Here is a 23239-nt window from a genome sequence, read left to right as displayed (position 1 = left end):
AAGTTCGTTACTATGTTTACTATGTTTGTGTTTATTGAATTTAGTATATTTAACTACTGGTTTGCACTACCTACTCCCGAATCTATTTTAATCAACCGCGGAATATTAATATAATATTGTCCTTACAATCGACCCTTTCAATTAACGTTAAAATACATTTATAAGTTATGTAACTTATTACATTGATTGGAATGAGCTTTTATATTTCAAAATATATCGTAATATTGCTATAGTATAATGTTTTTTTAGACATTTTTTTTTAATTTGAATATACTGTAATTAAATAATATACTTATAGATCGATTTACAATTATTATTTGACGTTGTTAATTCTAAGCAGTTAATAAATCAAAACCTAAGCAAGTGATTTACAGTTTTTATGTACTCGGAAAACACTGGAAAAATGTTTAGTGATATAAAAGACACTACGTAATTATTACGTGTAATAATTAAATTAGATAAGTATTACAGGTATTCGGTAGATATAGTAAACACTAAACAATATGTTTATGATTAATAGAGTATAAGATTTCTTTTTTTTTTAATTCTAATTTGGTAAATGTTTATCGTCATTATTGACCTTTAAAACAGAATTAATCAATACCATTTTCATTGATTAAGTAAGAGGGAAACGATCCACGGTATCCAACGTTACAGATATATTTTTTACGTCAGAAGAAGAAGAAAACGTCGTTTATGACGTTGTCGTGGGAACAATACTGTATTAATGTATTATATTATTGAAATTCTCTTGTTTTGATTATATCAACCCTGACATCGGGACATTAAAGTCGAATAGTCGTCCAACAAAAGTTATGCCTATCGAGATGGACACTCCCGATGACGAAGACAATGACAATGCGGATGCTGTACAGGTTTGGTTTGGTCGATAATAAAATATTTTGTGATACAAGAACTTAATGATATAATACTTATTAAAATTAAGTTATTTAATAAAATAATTGTAATTTTTCCAAACATGTAGTATGGTTAGGTTAGGTATATTTGTAAAATTATAGTTTTCTGGTTGAATTTTTAAAATGTTCCAGTTCTAGGTTGTTAATAATGCAAATTAAATAAGTGTGAAATAACTTGGGAAGTTAATATATAGTCAAAAACATGAAAGTTAAGAACAAAATTAAAAATATATAGGCAGGTGTTATATAGTTATTTGTTGTTCATATTTGCAGTTTTTAATCATTTGCTAATTAATGCACATAATATAAAACGATTCAAAATAAATATTTCTATAACATTATAAAGGGATACACTCGTTAATCAATTACTTATTTTACTCCCTAAAAAGTTTTACCGAAATAATTATAAAACTGTTAAAAATTATTAACGAAATATTGTTCATTACTGTAATAGTTTATATAAAAATAAATAATAGTATAATGGTATAAAGTATGTTGTATCTTTTTAAAATTATGCCATTATAAACGATTTTAAAAAACAATTTTTACTTTTTAATGACTTTTGTGGTATAGATAATTATTTATTAAATGTTTAAACTATAACCTGTAGGATTTTATAATTCTAAGATGTTAATATTGTAATGTTATTTGTTGTAATTATTTTTATAACGATGCAAATTCGATGCTAACAATATATATATATGAGTTTTATTAAAATATTTTGATTATATATATTTGATAAATTTTAATATCTATACTTAACTATGCTGTTATTGATAAACCACATCAAAATGTAACTTTATATTTTAAATATCAGAAATTACTATAATTTAATCAAATTCAAAATTAATTATTATTAATTCATTAAATGACAAAACTAATTAACTAAAACAAATAAACTATAATTAATTAAATATTGATGACTAGCCCTTAAAGGTTAGATGATAAAACACAAAAGTATATACCTACCTATTTTTGTTTTAAAATTAATTAATAATTGATTAATGGATTATTGTGGTTACGTCTATAATGATATTTACTATAATATTTTCATTAGATTGATATTTTGAAATAATAATCTCATTTAAAAAATTTGACGTATGTATTCTAAACAATGTTCCCATTATAGATATTAGATAGGTTTTGAGTTAAAGATAGAGCATTATAATGACCGAACCGATACAACACAATAAATCTTATTAGTAAAATAGCATAGAACATAATTAATTTTAAAACATTATGATAGAATCAGAATCTATAGACACCCCGATGTTCATCATACACACGTCTCTCCGGTTTTAATGACGTGACGTTCTCTCGAGAATGATCGATAATAATCTGGGCGGTTAGGCAAATTATCAGATAGATATTATAATGTTCTTAAACACCGAATAACATACAATAATTTGTATTTGTGAAAGTAAAACACATTCCGGAACTAGATTCTTGTATGATACATATACGTATGCAGATAGACGAATAAGACCTCCGAAATGACTCATCGTCAGTGTGTACAGAATCGCACATAGTAATTTATTAATACATATACGTGTATAAAATATCATTAAAACGAAATGATAAATAATAAAAAAAAAAAAGGTGACGTTGGAATGAGTCATCTCCAACGTTAGTGGCTAGAATTACCATCCGGCGATAGTGAATTCCGTCCGCAATAAATCGACTGAATAATTCAATTCAAATCAATTGATTTCAGTAGACTGGACACGGCTGCGGTAAAATCGTTGTCAATATTAAATTCTTTCAAGTGTGTATACAAAATGTATACAAAAAGATGTATTTATTATACGTGTAAAAACATACGTTATAATACGTCTGTATTACCTCCCACCAACAAACAATGACATTAGGTATCATAATTTCAGAGTATACTTTCCCGTAGACCGAAATCCGACGTTCCATCCATATACGATATAATAACGGGTTTTCGCAGGCTTTAATTTTGGCAGTTTTAGCAGTGGCATCGTGTCCGTCGACGACTGGCAATGACAACGGCAATTGCATCAACACCGGGTGGCAAAACCTGCCGGGAGCAAGACACGTGCGGATGTTGGACGAGACGAATTTCCAGGAGACGATTAAAGAAAATTGCTGCGTGCTGGTGTTTTTTCACGCTAAATGTGAGTAAAATCCACATCGAACGTCCCGAAAATCAGTGTGCTAGGTGTCGTAAGATAAATTTCCACTTAAATTGTGTTCCGTATCCGCAATGTTTATTAGTTATTTATAACTATATTATGCATAGTGATTACTGATTTATAATCAGTGATTATACTGATCATATCCAGCAATTTAGTACACATGCCTGTGTTACGCTAAATTCGTGAAATTTTCGAATTCACGAAATCAGCAAAACCGTCGCCAATTGTCGAATACGTGAAATCGGCATTTTGAAGCGCATAATAAACGGTCGATTGCATTAAACGGATATATATAATATTATAGATACACCTCAATATTATAGGTACATACGTCCTGTCACGACGTTATAACGTTGGATGATGTATATATTATTATTTATCGTGTATAGGCACCTATAATATTTGCGACGGACGTCCCGTTTTTATCTGGGTTCCCACGCACACGAAAACGTTAATGAATAGAAATCCTCCTCTCGGTACGTCCGTGGTATACCCAACGTGAAATAATAGCTTTTATTCGTATGTTATTATTACATTGAATTATAATTATCAGGTAGGTGCCCATAAACTATTATAATATTATAATATATGCACTCAATATAGTTATTACTTATTATAGTCGACTGTTGTTACGCGTTCGGTGGACACGTCGATTATCGGGGTTATAAGATAAAATCGAAACGATGTCGCAGTAAAATATTAGAAAGCTCATCGTTTAATACGTTTTTGTTGGCGCTACGACCATAGAAATCTATGCTTCAGAAAATCATAATAAGAGACATAATCGTACGTTTTGTATTGTTAACACGGCGTTATAGCTTATAATGTGTTATAATTATAGTGTATCGTTTCTTACAAAAATCTATTAATAGGATTAACAATTATTCTGTTGTATGTGTGTAGTGTGTACTGTAGGTATTACATGTCGGTGCAATATGTTTCGTATATAATACGTGTGTATATTGAAAACATCATAAACAAATGTATAGTACTTAATCCACCTTGCTACTTATTAAAGTAATGGATTTTTCGAAAATAACACTTGGATATAATAAACAATTTAAAAACTGTAAAAAGTTTTTTTTTTTTTAAAAGTGAAATAAAAATAATCTCATACCCACCAAAGAAAATAATATATTAAAAATCTTGTTTACGTGTATTTAAGCTTTGAGATTGAATTCTTCGACAGCATAAAATTAGAACGATTTCACTAGGTCTTATCTAAATCTAAAAAAAAAAAAACACATTAGCTGGCTTTACACGAATATCACGTATCTAAATTTTAAATTGTATTTTGAGCTACAAAAATTACATTCATCCATGAAAACGTTTTTAGTTACTATAAAGAAAATAAAGATTGCACACCTACCATTTACCAATCTATCTGAATTGTTGTGTCATTGTATTAATAATACATCCATGACTGTGGTGCCAGCACTCGAGTTATTGTGGTAAGAATTGTCTAGTTTATCAGAATATTTAGTGCATTCATACATTAAAAAGTGTACATCAAAGATATTATAAAATTATGTGTTACTTTAAAGTAAGTTAAAATGTCATTAAACAATATATTGGTGACAACAAATATATCATTTATAAGAATTAAAATAAAACAGGTTAATACAATTAATATTTAATATTTATTTTTTTTATGTCAATATAATAAGACTGTCCAATTATTTATTATATTAGTGAAGTATTTTCACTTGTTCAAAGCCTTTATACATTATTATAATATATGCGTTGCGATTAAGAAAACATATTTCATACAACTATCCAAGTGCAATTATAAGAAAACGTATACACACAATCGGAATGCAAATAGGTAGGCAATGCAATAATATTATCAACATAAATAATTTCCCACGAACAACGGGCCTTGATTGATGTGACTCTCTCTCGTGGCCCGAGAGTTCATGAATAGGTAATATCGAAGTTGTTTTTTCTTTAAATATTTATTGCGTAGTACTGTTTTTCTGATACAGGTATTATTAGAATATGGTTGGCCACATAATAATAATTAAGAAGAGGTTATGCGCATGAGGTCAACACTAACACTTTTAGAATGTCTCATCTATCTACACATCGTTACCGTCGAGGTCGGGGATTCGACAGTATTTTTTATTGTGCACTATATTATAGGCGATTGACTATTATTTCGTTGCACTCGGGTCGACACCATCGTGTCACACATGTCGGCGAACTACAATAATAATATTATAGACATACTGCGGCAATTCCATCAAAATATATTAAAACGTCAAATTAATGGATAAATGGTCTCCGCATTTCCCCAAGTATGCCGAACACCGTGCAATATTTCATACTGTGATTAAAGGCGTGTGAAAGGATAGATAAGTTATAGGTTTTACATAATGTGTTTATTTTATACCATTGCCACTATAATTTACGTCGTCGGTATTAAACAATTTACCGTAAAACTTTTAACGATCAGAAATATGTATATATACCTATAGAATATACCTATATATGAATTTTTATTGTTTTGGGGTTTGAAAAAATCAATTTTTTCTATACGTTATCATCGACATTTTTTATGCTCGCTTAATAGATATATAAATCAAATTTGTTGAAATAATTAATTTTATTGGAATTTTTAGTTTGGTTTACTATGAAAGAAGAACAATAGTAGACTATGTAATTAAGTGGAAAAGGTAAAGGTAAAAATCAACGTTTTTTTGTTAGCTAACGAATAAAATATTACGGGGGAGAGGTCGTCGAACGAGTGCTCGTAGTATATGGCGCGATAGATTGAAGTAGGTTATATTCTAATCCAAACCACGAACAGGTTGACACTGCTCAGCTAAAATCTTAACAGGGAGCCGTAAAAATATCATAGTTTATTGAAGGGGGTAGTATTGATAGCAATAATAATATTTTTGTTAAAAATAGTGGCAATCGTTCAGGATCAGGACTCAGGAGAACGTATAGTTGACGCTACGCGAAACAGAATATTCGTCTGGTATTAATTAATTTATCTATTAATCTGGTTTTTAAGGACCAGTAGTATCCAAATTGAGCAATATATATAAAAAAAAAAACATCAAAAGTGCAGTTGATATGACAAATATAAGGCAATAGGAATAATATTATATTCTTTAGATTCGTACCGCTAATTTAAATAAAAATCGAGAATACAATATTATGTAAAATAGCAGTGTTTCAAGTATTTTTTTAGCTAAGAGTATACTCCATAGTTAAAGATTTTAAATTCTGACGATTTAATAGTCCCGTAATATATTTTGTATAGTTAGATGTCAATAACATTTTCTTAAAGTATTATAACCTCCGACCACTTCCACCACTATCGCACTTCAGAGTACCGGATGCCGATGTCCTATACTTTGGACAAAACGAAATCCTAAGTGTGCGATTCTGTACAAAAATATATTATAATAAAAACAATTATGAATAAATTTCAGTAGACGTTTCTAGTTTTTCCTTTGGACCAAATGCATAGCGGCGTACATTCCACTAGAACTATTTTTACGATTTTTAACTATTTTATAAACTATTTTTTCATACAACACAATATTTGTTTTCAAACGTTTATCGAAGTGTTCAAAATAATTAATCAATCGATAATGATAATAATATTTTCCAATTGACTAACAAAAATAAAATATGATCATAGCCATATTATATGACTATATTATATTAGTACATGGAATGCGCGTTCACCATAGACAAAAAATATACCTAATTAACGTTGTTAAAGGTAGGTATGGGCATACAACATGACGTGAACCAAGACATCCTAAACCGTGACCGGGACTGTTTTATTATTATTATTATTAGCATCGTATGGTAATAATAATTAAGCAACCAATTATAGGTACCATATAATAATGTTCACAACAAATAAACTAAACAATATAACATAAGTATAGTAAGATTATAACGGAGTTAAATCAGTGAGGATCTTTGTTGTTAACCTAAGTTAGTCTCTACGAACATTTCACCAGCCCTCCCTTTCTTATGTTTTTAATTTTTTTTTCGGTCAAACATTAGTGCGGTATTAGTGTGAAATTGTGCAATACTGGTTTAACCGTAAGTTAAATAAAAAAAAAAAATAAAGAAGGGAGGCTGTGGAAATTCCAAAAACGAAAAATCTGATTTTTCGAGTATAATTAGATTTGCTCACATTCTGAAAATAGTCACACAAAATCACACTTATGGCACACTAATGTTTGACCAAAAAAAATTTAAAAAAAGGGGTCCGGTGAATTATTTGTTTAAATTTTTTATCTTTCACACACACACTATATCTCATATACACAAAATCAATAATGGGTATAAATATAAGTTGCATACCTTTTTTATCTAACGATGTTGGCTTCTCTGACTTTTACCTCTCGCTCTGTGCTATCAGTCCATTTCTTTAAAAGGCTATTAGTATAATGCAGTCTTGCGCAGGGTGTGGATACTGCGGGCCGATAAAACCGGTGTTCGCCGACGTCGCGGCCATGCTGCAGGGCGGCCATCCCATTGTGGCCGCCGCCGTGGACTGTTCGGATGACGACGAGTTGGCAATGATGTGTAACGTTAACGCACTGCCCACAATGCTGTTCTACCGTGATGGTGAAACAGCCGATGCGGTGCAGTACCGGGGCGACTGGTCTGCGGCCAGTATGCGGCTGTTTGCAGTCGAAACTTCCGCCGCGGCACACAAGTGCACTAAAGTACGTAAAACCCACGACGGCGTGGCGCGCAAGAAGCCCAAAAAGCATGGCCGAAAGGGGAAAAAAATTAAAAAATTAAAATTAAGAAAAAAAAACAAAAATAAACCGGCAGCCTAAAACAATAAACGAAAACTGGAGAGCGTTCAAATTAAACACGGTAAACACAAGCATCACAAAAACGAAAATATTATGTAACATTAATAATTGTTAAACGATCACGTTGTACTTACATTATTGTTTTAAATGCAAACACTGACACTTATTGTACGGTAGGGTAAAAATGTACATATCAGAACACGAACACTTACGTATAGGATATTTAAACATACAAACTCATGACAAATTATATTAGGCGCAATTAAAAATATTATAACCAAAGTACAATGTTCAAATAAATATTTTTATAAAATAATCAAGTCATGATATCAATAATTTAAATATTTATAATTAAAATGTACCTATGAAAAATATATTTTTTAAATTTAAAAATTACAAGTACGTATAGTACGATTTAAAGGGTTTCAACTGAAATCGTCTCTCATTTTTGAATGTAGAACACCAAATAACAAATACTGTTTAAATATCATAAATTTTTAATATAATTTTCATAACTCCGTACTTGTTTATATAATAATTATATAATATTTATAATTATTATAAATACTCTATACTGTATTATGTGAATTGCCTATACGTATAAAATAGTACTAAGTGTCTGTTATTTTTAATGTTCAACTGTATAAAGTGAACTAGAATCGTAATTAGCGAACATAGTTTTTTTTAACAACTAGTATACTTATAATGATTATAACCTATAGGGCTATAGGTACTTTAAACTTGAAAACAATCACACTCGTCTCCAAATACGTATAATCGTACCCATCCGGCCGATCTGTTGACTATTATCTAAGCTCCATGAAGTTGGCCACCAAATGTGAAAATGTTGTTAATTATTTGTAAGTTATTAGTAAATTAATTGAAGCAAAAATTAGAATTTGTTAGTTCAGCCGTTTTCAATTATTCACGAACGATTAAATCACGACTAACTTCCGCGAAATTTAGCCGTTTCATCATTTCAAAGTTACATGACAATTTGGCACGGTCAAAGTTCAAAAATCTCGACGAAGCATGGCCAACTTTCTTTTGAGGATAAATAGGGATGGGGACTACTTACAAATTTTAAATTCGTGCTTACAAATACTTACAAATTGTGCATAACAAAAACTTAGAAATGATGAAATGGCTAAGTTTCGCGGAAGTTAGTCGTAATTTAAACTATTGTAGTGGATAATTGAAAACGCTGAACTTACAAATTTCCCATTTGTGCTTAAATTTACTTACAAATAACTTACAAATTATTGACAAAATTTGGAGAACAAATTTTCACATTGGGCGACCAACTTCACGGAGCCTATTAGCCTATTATCTATAAAAATAATATTTAAGATTATTTTATTCTAAGGCATCATGTCCATCTGCGGTGATTATTGTATGTACGTTTGATGATCAGAGATCAGAGCGGTTAGCGGTTAAAATAAATCTTATCCTTATCTTCTGGAATAGAATCTAAATTTAAATTATAATATATTTATTACCTATGACTGTATTGTCTTCGACTATATTATTAATTATTATTTGACTACTTTGTGTCAATAATGTTTGTGAATGCTTATTTACACACACTTCAGTTCACTCCTTAACAATAGTTAACATAGTACATAGTTTTGCGGAATTTTAATTTTGAATAATCTGTAGATAATTTATTTTTGTATTTAACTTTATCGGCCATATGCATGCCAGCTACAATGATTTATCACAGTAAAGTGTATACTTGTTGTAATTATTAAGGCTCAACCAATTTAAAACTAATGTTTTAATTTATTTTAGTGTTCCTGTTGTGTTATATTTTGAACGCAACACAAATACCACACATCGATAATTAAACTAAAGAAAAAATACCACGAGTTGTTGGGATTTAAATTACAATCGAAATAAATCAATACAAAAATACCAAGTAATACTGCATCACTCATCATGTACCTAACCAATGTGAAAAAAAATAAAAGCAAATAATGAAAATAATATGTCGTTATAATTTTTAATTTTAATTTTTTCATTAATTCTTATACTGAAATTGCAAATGTGATCTGTTTGTTACCTGTTTTACAAATATGGCTGTAAAAAAAATGAAATACCGACACAAATCTGTAACACAAGACAAAATAATCACAATTATGTACTAGTTGATGGTAATACACAATATTAGAGTTGCGGTAGTTTCATTTCAGGAACGCACGATATTTATGCAATAATAATATTTATTTTATCAATATTTGTAAAATAGAAATTCCGAAGAATTCGTTCAAAAATTCATTTTATATTCAATATATTACATATTATGTTCGTTCGATATTTGTTTTCAATTACGAAACAGTAAATTATAACGAGAATTAGATTTTCAAACTTTTTTTCGTTTTGAATTCGACATTATGAATGAAATTCGTTACACTTTTTTAATCAAATTTTGACAAAAAAATGTAGGAACGTATATAAACTATTTATTAATATAACTGGAAAAAAAAATTAAAATAAATTAAAATACACATTATGAAAACACGAGTGTTAAATTAAATTATTATTACTTTTGTAAAACATTTGAATGAGGCAAATTTGTTCACATACATATATTATTATAAATTACATGTCGATGCGATGGCTCAAAACTTCACGTTTTATTGTTGCACTATATTCACATGTTCAACGATAATAATTATATAATTCAAGTTAAATATTAAATACCTTGAAACGTCTCATTAAAATTTTTGACTACATCCACCGATAAGTAAATAATATTAGTATACCTACTGTTTTGAATTTGAAATATTTCAAAATTGAAAATTTCACTTTCTTTGAATTTTTTTGACGAAATTGTGTTTTATAATGCTTATATAATATATAATATATTATAGTAAACATTGATAATGAATGATTTATCTATATTTATAGCTGTGGTCCAGGGATTATTTTGTAAATAGTTTTAACTTACATTTGTATTATAAGCATCAGTTATCACTTATCTATTGGCAATTGGGTATTTGGGTGTATATTTTTCGTTATATTTTTTGAAGTCAAATAATGGTGTTAAGATTTGTAATTTTTATAAATTATTTGCAGTAGATATAATTAGGTAAGTGGATAATTTTTTTAGTATTTTGTGTTGTAATGTTATGAGTTATAAACATATAAATATCTAATTTGGAATATAGAAACTTTGAGTGAAATTCAAAAAGAATAGTGAAAATCATCAAATGCCTGGATTTATTTTTTTTGTCAGATAAACCAGACACATAAAAGTTCCCGGATTTGAGTTACTAAAAGAATATTGGATTACTCTGAATAGAGTAAAAATTGACCAGTGGAAATGTGACTATGCTCTATATAAATAGGGCACGTCAGAATCATCAAATTGTGAATGTAGCGAAGGATAAACAGTTCGTTACATTGATGGCTTATGTAACATACTTTACATTTATGTTCCAGGACTAGATTTAAAGAACGATATTTAAAAACTTTACAAAACTTTTCTATGCTATTGACAAATTTAGAAATGCGTTTATATATTGTAAATACTAAAGCATTTAACAATTTAACGATTTTTAAGCTAGTTTCCCTGTTAATTTTTGTGTTTTATTAATTTATATATTTTCAACATTTATAATACGCTCTAATTGAAAATATGTTATATGCAACAATAACCAAAATAATGAGTTATATCACTTGGATATTTAGTAAGTTTAAATCGTTGTATAGAATATAATTTGTAAAAAAAAATTATTTGCATGGTACGATTTATCTTTGTTGCATACAATACCTACATAGACACTTTTAAAAATGTACTTATATATAACAACTAGATATTTAGACCTTCATTTGTTGTTTTTATTTAAGGTTTATTTTTATTTTTCGAATAAACGAAATATGTCAAGAAAAAAAATTTTAAAAATGTATTTAAAATCACATAATAGGAATGCCCCACGTAAAATATCATAATCAATGAACACTATACAAGGTATAAATGGTATGGTAGCAAACACACACCAAGAAAAAAACTTATGTGAACATTGTGCTGCTGTGCGACTCACGCATATCGCTTAGTATAATAATATAATGTATGAGAAGTAGTAGTATTAATAGTAGTAGTAGTAGTAGTAGTCTACGTGTATTATCGGCTGGTATCTTTTCTCTACCTCGTTAGATCGTATTAAATACGTACGAATTTATTAAACGATAACGCCGCTACTATGTAGGTATACTTATTGTTTCAGCGTGACAGAACGCGCACAGACCGTCATTCATCCGTTTGCCAGCGGTTTTTTCGTTCATTATACGCGCGTATGCAGCAACCAGTGACACATTGACTTTACGGTACGTTCAACCGGAGAGCGGCGATGAGCGACGATGTGTGTGGCTGAAAAATAGGCCGCGTCGGCTTTTAAACGCCCGCTGAGATGTGACTTCGATTTCAAAAAACTCGTTGGTACGTCCACCTTTGATGGGGGAGAGGGGGCGTTATATTAATATCAGTATAACGTACAGAGTGTGAGAACATTGCGCGAATGATACGACTGTTACCGCATCGCCCTATTGATAAATAATATACTGTTTATAGTTATATACATCGTTGTGCGATTATCATGCTAATATTCATGTAAGTATATTATGGTAAACTCGTGTTTTAAAATACAATACTTGGCTACGGACAAAAAAATCTGATGAGGGTTTTGAGTCTGAATTAAAACAATTATAATTTATGAATAAAGAAAAAATAAATGTGTTGAATAAAAGCGACAAAAAAAAAAAGGGGGAAATAGATAGGTACCTAACTATACAGTTAACAGGTACCCGAGAATTAGTAATTGTATACATGAATTCAGTTACCGTTAATTATTCATTAAAAATAATAATATATTATATGTTATTATTTTAACAGATTAACACTTTACGTTAGGTAATAAAACCATGCAGACAGTATTATTGATTTTTAACTTTTTTTTAATTTTATTATTGCATATTATAATCGCATTTGGAATAATAAAAACGCCTACATAACTACCCGCATTAATATTTAATTAACGTATTACAATTTAAGCTAAGAACTATAAACATGCGGAGAAAGGAGACTCAGCTTAGTCAACTTCACTCACCTTGGCACAAGCCAGTACTGTGTTATTATTAAGACTATAAATTTGAAAGTTGTAATAAATCATGGTAATCTTATATAAACTGATTTTGAGGTGGAGCTCGTGATCTACCCGAAAATAATATAGTCAAGGTAAAAACGATGTTTTACGATTTGTTGATAATTTTTTCACAGTTTGACAAAATACAATGTTTGAACAGTCGAGAAAATTGAAAAATTACACCCATTTTTTAATGACCAATCGATTGATAGAACAGTAATATTTTAGATTACTTTTTTCTTGAAGAAAACGATGTTTCCTTAATTTTAACACTAATATACATTTTTGTGGATAGAATAAAAATGTATTTCTAATTTTAATTTTTTTTTTACGTATAAATTATTGAACTACTTTCATCAATGCAATAAACATTACACATGATATTATGAATTTTTTGTTTTTTCAAAAAATAATTAATAAACTATTAAGATGAAAATTGTTTTCTTAATTGTAAAACAATAAAGAATTTAGGTTCTTCAGACATATCATTAATTAGACGATACACTTTTAATGCTATGAAACTAATTTTACCTCTTGGCGGGTCCGTATTTTACTATCTGGCCATAACTATTATCTATTCTAATTGACTATAGGACCAAATAATTAACTTCTAATTATAACAAATGGATGTCTTTATTTATTTTGATTCTACGTCCTTAATGGATAGTGTTTGTTCAACGATTTGAGTTTTGACCTCGGAGGCCCGCTGTGCATTTGATGGCGTTCTACAATGCGCGTAAAATATTAAATAGGTAATAGATCTACCTACCACGTTGTTCGCTGTAAACTTTTATTCTAAAATTTACCCGACGATCTTATCTCATCGAGATAATAATAAACGCTTTGTGCTTATAACTTTCACGTGACATATTGCTTATGGTCATTTATTTACAATCATTTGGGGTACAAAGCGTAACACAAAATGTGTACATTACTATCAATGTAAGTACCTACTCAACGTTATAACATTATCTTTGAAAAAAAGGAGTATAATATTTATCTTTTATGTCTTACAACCATCCGTTGCCTGTAAGGTTGTAGAAAATGGTGGATTACCTATATTATACAGAAACAATTCAAAAAACTATTTCTTAAAAATTTCCACTAACAAGTTGTAAGTAACAACCGCGTGGAAATTAAATTAATGTAAATTCATCTAACGAATGTAATGATATCTTGAGATTTCTCATTTAGTCGGATGTGTTTGTGTTCAACTATAAATACGCAATAATATTCGAGTACACTCAAGTGCTCGACACACAATGGAAATTTTTGTAGCTTGGACAACAGTAACACAGACATTTTTGATAGGTAACACATAATCGTGTAATAATATGAACAATTATTATTGAACAAGAAGTTGCATTTAAAAATAAAAACTATAATAACAAGTTGACAGTAAAGTTTACAATAATTACGAGTCTTATATAATAATATATAATTTAATGTATACTATTATGGGTTTGAATTATATTTGGTTTAGATAAATTGATATTTTTTTGGTAGATTCCCTAACTATTAATAATAATTAAATTATATAGTCACTACATAATACTCACTTATTAGATATTACTCTGTTTAAGTGAAACATATAAAAATAATTTTATACCTTCTTATTACTCGTGGCATGTCTTATTATTATACAAATTAGTATAATTATTTTGTTTCACACGACATGAAGTAGGTATATCATAATTATACACAAACATATTATTGTACTCGACATTTATTATATTAATATAAGAATGACTAGATTAAATATTTAGTATAAAGAACTTACTGTAATACGCTGTGGAGAAATATCAAAAAATAGTACAATATATTAGTTATCAATTGTATGATTTTTGTTAATTTCGATAGAACCTTCGAAAACTCGATCAAATATAGGTAAATAATAATGTTGATTGTTGATGTAGTGCATTTTGTCTGCAACCTTCAATGGCGTCACCAAGTTATGTCAGAACGACAATAGTTGGTCTATATTGTATTATAACTAAGCGAAATTGTTTTTTGTGCTCTCTAAACAATCATCAAAAACCAATTGTAGACTATTTTTTTTACACCACAATTGAAAGATCAAAAAGTAAAATTCAACTAATCATTATTATTTACAATTAATTAAAAGTAGGTTGCTCACCGTGGTGTATTTTTTCTGTATTTCGCTATTGGAGGATATTGACGACAATTGAATTTTATGGCGCCTAATGAAAGTAATTCAGTATAAATAATATGTATAACGCATAGTATGATACAAGTTTCTCATTCGCTTAATATTGCGTTCGTATAATAATACATATTCATTTTTAAATAACATAAAAAATTCAACACTAAATATTAATTTGATAATTGGACATTTATGAAAAATGTTATTTTGACATAGTTTGAATGGAAATTAATATGGCTTAAAGTGAAGTTAAAAAAAAAACAGAAAAAGTATGATTTAATTATTTATTTTACAGGGTTTCAGTAGTTTAATTATTTGGTTTGTAGGATTTCGGTATAAATATTTTTTTAATTAAAATTACAGTTTAAAAATGTTATTATCAAACTTACTGATTTTAATGAAATTTGTATTTTTAGATATTTGAATATTATTATATTACAAATAAATCCTGATACTTTATTTCACTAAAATTCAGCATTTATATAATAAAAATATTAATTACACATAAATCAACCATTGAATACCTATCTATTTTATTTATAAAGTTTTATAATTATTTACTTATTTTAAAAATGTATAGGTACTATATAAAATTAATAATTAAGTTATATTTAATTAACAATTGTTAATATTTTATTCAGGTTGATTTGATTTTCTTATCAAGTTCAAAAAGATAATATTTAGTTTTGATTAAGCTAAATTAGGTTTAAAAGCTTGTAGCTAATAACATTATTATTATTATAAATTCTTCATTAAACATGTAAATTTGTATCTAATTATATTACCAAAAAGGTAATACAAATTAATATTTTCTTGTTAACGATAGTAATTTTGAGTTTATTTTATTTTAGATATTAATTATTCACATACAACCAAAAAATTTCATAAGAAAAAAAAATCTAACTAGTATATAGTAGAGAGTAAGCGTTGAAATGTATAATGAAATAAAGTTATATGCAAAATTTTGAAAGATTTATTTATAAAAATATATATGTTCTTAAAATTGAATATAAATATTGTAATTGGATACATTATTGCCTATTGGCATATTCTCGATGAGTTGGATCCCAAATTGTCATAGTTAATAACCACATTATTATAGCTTAAATTACTAATTTTTAATATTTAAACGCATTTATAAAATATACTTAGCTTATTATTATAACAATATATATATTTTTTTTATCACCTTTGATGAACTTATAATTAACAAAACAATCTGACTTATACTCTGGGCTTTAAAAAAAGGTAAACCAAAAACACACTTAAACTATTTACTTTTATCATTATCTAAACTTTTATAATATAATAAAATGCCTTTGATATAAAATGTTTCATTTTTCATCACCTACTTCGGACTATGTGAAATCTTGAACTTTTATGCCTCATGTTATAACTATGGACCAGATTGGAGTAGTATAAAATTACTAAAAAACTCTTGTTTAATTGAAGCGATCAAATATCTAAGACTGATTCACGTTATCCGGACTATCGCGATAATTATTATTGTGAAAATATATTTATTTTTTAGTTTATGAATAGATTTAAAATGTTTATATCTGTTATGGGAATATTATATATTTATATTTTATTTTTATAAAATATTATCATCAGGTATGTTAAATTATATGCATCACAGAGTCTCCGACTTTGAATACACTTTTATAACATGTACTTATTATATTGCATTCATTGGTATAACTACATATCCAAATTACCATACTAATTACCATTGTTCACCTGTCATTTGTCATATGCAATATTGGACAAGTATTGAAATATCGTCTCATTAAACCAGTGTAACATTTCAATATTTTTGTAGATGCGTGTGTGCAGTGTATTTTTGATCAGCCAACATGTAATGTTCCTCCGGTTAACAACTTCAGTGTTTAAAATATGTATTGATGACATTTTAATATTGGTAAGTAAGTATTAGTAAGTCATATAATATGTTTATCGTAGCGAAGAGTGTTGTATAATATTATTATATACTTACCATATGAGTGTTTCTCCTATTTTTTCTTTTGATATATCGATTTTATCGTTCTATTAAATCACCCGAGTATTGTCCAATAACGTAGCTATAAGATTTGATTCTATAATGCATTTTGACTTTTACATTTTATTACAATTTCTTCTTTATGTTTCAATCAATTCATTTTTTTTTTTTATCACGGTGAATTGTAAAAAAATTTTCAACGTCAACATAGGATTTTAATTTAATTTACTGATTACTCAATCAGTACAATAGAGTCAAAAATAATATATTATATTATGGTAATATAATATATTTGTACTATTATTATATTTGGAATATTGGAAAATTCAAAGGTTAAAGGTATATTATAAAAAAGATCAAACATAATTTCATTAAAATGTAATATTTCTTTAATAGTTATAAGTTTAAATATGTTTTATTCGCTTTATAAACATTATTCATTCCAAAAACTGTACGCAAATTTCCATAACCACTTCATTTACTATTAGTACCTAGTATCTATAGTACTTAGTATTATCAATATTTCATATATATATAATATTAAATTATATATAGTTTTATTATTAATTTTTAAATCCTTTGGTAGAATAAGTAGTGGCTTCTGAGAAAAAAAATATTACTCGGAAATTCACATAAGTTCAAATCTATTTTTTCAAATTATGGTTTAGAATAGGTATTGACTGCAATAATAATAATTAGAATTAGAATCATATTAATAATGTTATTATTGAAATATTAACAAAATATATTATGACTGTTATTGAATATTTTGACATATATTTAAGAGTATTGTTAATTTGTGGAATAAACAAATATATTTTTTTATCGGGAATGTAAAATTTACATTAGAACTAAAGTGGAATACAATCAACTACGCTAAAAAATCTGTAAACACTAAAATGTATACTTAAAGTACAATTTGGTTAAAAAAGCACTGGTGTGGATGTAAAATATAAACAAATTAAGGGTTTTACAACGAAGCGAATGATTTTAAATAAGAAGAGTATAATGTATAACTTCCGATGAAGGGCGCATTTAATTCACATCGGAATCGTTGTGGTACTCTGCATTCAAGGCGTTCTGAAACAAATTTTAACAACGAAGGATTAATATTAGACTTTTTGTTTATGTGAAACCAAATAGGTTCCTATTATAACAAGAAATAATATACAACAATGAAACCCAACACGGGATAACGGGATCACATGGGACAAACAAAAACATAATTTTAAGACAGGTTTCCTGAGTAAAAAGGGAAAACCATCATGGTAGATAAATTATTTCTTTATAATAAATAATTATAACACTAGGTTTAGTAACTTATTAGTTTGTTCGATAAGATAAACTATAAAATAATTTAATAGTTAATATTTATTAAGCAATTACGTAATAGTCATAACATTTCTGTTACATTTAAAATAAAAAAATCACTAAATTTACTTGATACGAATAAAATGTCAAGCTGATAATGTGAAATATAATATAATATAAAGTATAAAATTTAAATTTAATATAAAATTAATATAAATAATATTTAGCGTGAATATTTTTGAATAATTGAGTACTAAATCATATAAGTGTTTCGTGTATAATATTATATTCTGTACGGCGATTAATTCAATTATATTTTACATTTTTACTATTAAAAAAAAAAAAAAATATTATTTATATTCTGGTATTTTTTTTAAGTAATACCTATAATATGACGGAATGAATATGATGATGATTAATTGGTTAGAGTTTTAAAAAAATTTAAATTCATAATCCAATATTTCCTCTAGAAAAATATTAATTTATCTTAATAGTTGTATTTTATACCTAATAATGTTATACATTTTTAAAATTCTACATAAGATTTATGAAAAAATGCGTTATATTTAAGTCAATATATATATATATATATATATATTCAGAGATAACTCAATATAAATTGGAATCCCTTGAGCAATTAAAACATGGCAAAGTTTAAAGACTAAAGATGGTGGCAATGCACTTTGAAATGTTTGGCGAAATATTATACGCATGTGTAGGTAGGTTTTAAGAATTGCACGAAGCTTGATCTTAAAGTAGACTGAACCATAAAATGAATGACGGTTATTTAATATTATATATTAATAATTTGATTAAAAAACCAGTTATTATTTGTGTAAGTTAATCCATAGGCAATGTTTCTATTTTTATTTGAATTACCGTACGAGAAAAATACACAACTAAACATATTATATTGTGTTGTTAAAAACTAATATTAATCTCTGGAAACGTATTTTTATAATTAAGTTCTCACGCGGCTAAAATAAATAATATGTATCATTTAATTAGAGCAAAAATTTAATTACATACATTTTGCATATTAAGAACATCGACCTATACGAGAGAATAAAGGTGAAATGAACTACCTACGTAAGTACTTGTTTCAATTCAATGTCGATCAATCGCAGCGGGCGCGCGCGTCTCGCGTTAAAGCTTTACTTTATTAATAATGTTAATACTGTTTTATCTAATATCATATAAATTAACTATATGCTATCCGGCAACTTTTAATTAGTTTTTTTATTAACGAATGAAACATATTTTGTTCTACCACCGTCCATCAAACATTCATACGCGTTAATGCATTATACGTCAATAACGAAATCAGCCAGCCTCGATCATAGCTATATCATAATTATAAACTCTATTTTGAGTGTTGCGTAACGCTATAAAACGAATAAAAATATTTTCTCGTCTCTGAATCCAATTCGTGGTCTTAAATGACGAAGTCTATTAACTTTTAAAAAGTCAAATTATACACAATGCATTCGTTTATACCTAATCTATTATGTGCAGGTTGCTACGAAGCCAAACGGAAGCCATTCGTTCGAAGTACCTATGAGATAGAAAAATTCAAAATGATGAACACCAAGCTGGCACTGCAGTGTATTAATTATACTTTCGTTAATGAGCTTATTATTTTGATATATATATAATTTTTTTTTTACAATGTTGAGTGTATCATAATAAAAATTAAGGCAGCGCATTGTGTTGCAATTTAAAATTCAGAAATTAGAACATAATAGTATTAAATGACAGTGATATTTTAAATGTAATTTTAAGTAAAAATATTAAGCATGTTTCACACAGAATGACGGCAGGGATGCGAAAAAACAACGAGATGACTGTGTACATAGTTTCGCGAGTCATAATAATGACAGAACTCGTTTCGTGTAGTTATATACAACATATCTTATTACCACAATGAGTAAGTATGATTTAAAATTCAACTACGGTAAAAATTATTGCACGACAGTAAAAATGTATATATACTTGTGCGTCTACCGTTACGTTTTAATGTTTCTCTTTGATTATCGTGGGGCGGTAAACGTGTACCGTAATTGTGTTTGACACGTGAAAATAAATCACGAGGAAAATGTCGGTACCTAGTTCGACTCTAGGGATACGAGATTTAATTCAAACTTCATTGACCAATAATACGTATTTTATTTGTCGTCAAAACTTCGATCAATAATATGATATTTTTAGATTTTATCACACGAATTTGTATAAACTTAGAAGGTCACCGTGTTTTCGAAAATCACATTTGAACACCACAAAATAACATTGCAAGCTGTTATAACACATAATAATATTGTGACAAGTCATATTTTACGTTTTAGAAAGTACGTATATAACTTAGTTGTGTGGTAGTAACTTTTACGTGTACAAATTAACATTGAATGATAAAATATAGACAAAGAATATGTATTCTCAATTTAAGATCCTATTCGAACGTTTAGTTTAGTGTAATAAGCAGAAACTTTAGGTATATATTTATGGATGATAATTTTTATATAGGTTTATACATGTATAACGGGCATGTTACATAGATATTATATTATTTTCTGAACAAATTTAAATTTGATATTACTCTGTGTAAAATAAAATATATACAAATTAAACAATTTGATTTACACAATAAATTATTATTATTCGACGAATGCAAAATGAATTGACGATAGGTCCTATTTTTCAATTTGTTTTAAATTCTTTTTTTTATTAGATTCAATTATTCTACATATTTTGTACCATTTGGAAACTCATAAAAATCTATTTTATTACATTTTTATTACAATTTGTGATTTATTACAATATTTGATTGATTTATAAGTGTTCTCAGCAAGTTTACGTAGTATTAAATGTATTTTAATATTAATTAAAGTTTTCATATAACATGTACCTGCAATCAATTGTTATTTATCTGTAATCATTAAATTATTTGAAATTCATCATGTATTATATTTGATCGTAAAAAATGAACATTGTAAAAGTATGAGTGCAGAAAATAATAACTCTTCCTAAACTATAGTTTTATAGTATATAGTCTTATTTCTCTCACTATTTCTTTAGTTATAATAATTTTAACAAACCCATCAGAGCCATGATTATATTTTAATGTATTATAATTAGTAATCAAATGAACATTATTTCGAAAGTATTTATAGGAATTTATTACCATCTAAAAATAAGATTGATTATGTGTTTGAATACGATTTGTATGTATATTGTATATTCGTATAGGAAATTATTTAAGAAAACTTTACATGGAGTAGGGTCGAATTGCATACTTTTTTCAAATTGCACTCAAGTTAACAAAGGTTATAGTTGAATTGCACTACAGAAAACCACCCACGGTAAAACACCACTTATAACCTCATTTACATGTTTTTTCTTTATAAAATATATAATTTTCATTTTTTAATTTCCATTTACAATTAAACCATAATCAGGTTCACTTTTAACAATTTGAAAGTTACTTGACAAAATAATGATCTCACAGAGATGAAAGACAGTATACTAAATAGGTTAGTACTCAAGTCTAAAAAAGATAATATACGAATTTTTATCGCATTAATATAACATAATAACGTTGGAAAAAAAATATTGGCAAGCTACAAATTTTATGTTCGTTGTAGATAATGGTTTAATCTGAATTTTATAATCATTTTTAATTTAGTTACATCGTGAGTTTTAAATTATTCGACACACTTGCGGTTATCAACTAAAATTAATATTTATACGTTATATGAAATTTTCGAGTGAAATTAGAAAATTTTGGTTTAGGTAATGAGTGTAGTTTTACTATCCCCGATATTTAATTGTTTACCATGTACTATAAACACCCATACAATATATTTTAGATTGTTTAGATTATTTACAATAATTAAAACAATTAATAAACCATATATCGAAATAAATCTATATTATGTTATTTTATATTTCAATTTTTTTTTATTGTGCTTCAATACAGAAGTGTTTACTCTTTTTACTACGATTTTACTAAAGTATAGGGTTAGATTTTTCAAAATCAATAAGCAGTCAACAAAAAACTGGTAAGTATATGAGTGTATACATTAAAATAAATTGTACGCGTTATGTGTAATATTTTAAAACCACAATCAAGTTTGTTTGTACCTATAACGTTAGAGTGTTTGAATATACAACATAATATTAAATCAATATAAATGTACTCGACTTGTACTTATTAAATAACTAAGACAGGTGTCAAAACTAAAATCAGAAAGAATTTACTAAAATAAACTTTTTGTTTATCATCATAGCGTAAAGTAGGTAGGTAAAATACTTTCACTGCGGTTTGAGACGAAATGTGAAGCTAAAATCATCAGACATAGCCGCGTGCATAACTACGGAAGGCAAAGCTGCGACAAAATCTACTTAACATATTTCTATGTCGGGAGATTTGCTGCAAGAAGAGCTTCGGTATGCCCAAATCAGCATTTTCTAGTTGTTTCGTTGACGTTTTATATTGTTCGTTTTGATTTCGAAATCCGTAATATTATACATATCTTTACGACCATTTTTAAAACCGGAAACAACGGCTGACGTGTAGACCCACTCGACTATGACCATATACGTACAAAAATAATCGGAAAAACATCATAACAGCACACTGAAAACGGTCACACCAATCAACGTTAAACGGATGCCGTAAACATTAAAATGCATTCGAGTGTCAGAGGATCGACACGGACGTTATATTATACGGGAGGTGTTCTTATTTGC

At 27.6% G+C, this 23239-nt stretch overlaps 2 protein-coding genes across 2 annotated transcripts in view; one reads left to right on the top strand and one right to left on the bottom strand.

Moving 5' to 3' along the window:
• Positions 1-827: 827 nt before the first annotated feature.
• Positions 828-15860, top strand: LOC132919024 (protein disulfide-isomerase A5-like). Its single transcript, XM_060980377.1, has 4 exons — positions 828-875; positions 2869-3055; positions 7514-7779; positions 15825-15860. Exons 1-4 carry the CDS (start codon positions 828-830, stop codon positions 15858-15860), a joined length of 537 nt encoding a protein of 178 aa, XP_060836360.1.
• A 1688-nt stretch (positions 15861-17548) lies between these two features.
• LOC132922794 (short neuropeptide F) overlaps positions 17549-23239 on the bottom strand; it is a 65133-nt gene continuing 59442 nt past the window's right edge. The window contains exon 4 of the mRNA XM_060986499.1: positions 17549-18262. Coding sequence (XP_060842482.1) covers positions 18218-18262 — 45 coding nt within the window. The 3' untranslated portion in view covers positions 17549-18217. The remainder of the gene's footprint in view (positions 18263-23239) is intronic.

The sequence above is a fragment of the Rhopalosiphum padi genome, chromosome 2 (genome assembly GCF_020882245.1).
Source record: "Rhopalosiphum padi isolate XX-2018 chromosome 2, ASM2088224v1, whole genome shotgun sequence".
NCBI classification, from domain to species: domain Eukaryota; kingdom Metazoa; phylum Arthropoda; class Insecta; order Hemiptera; family Aphididae; genus Rhopalosiphum; species Rhopalosiphum padi.
This window is presented reverse-complemented; position numbering and strand designations above follow the sequence as displayed.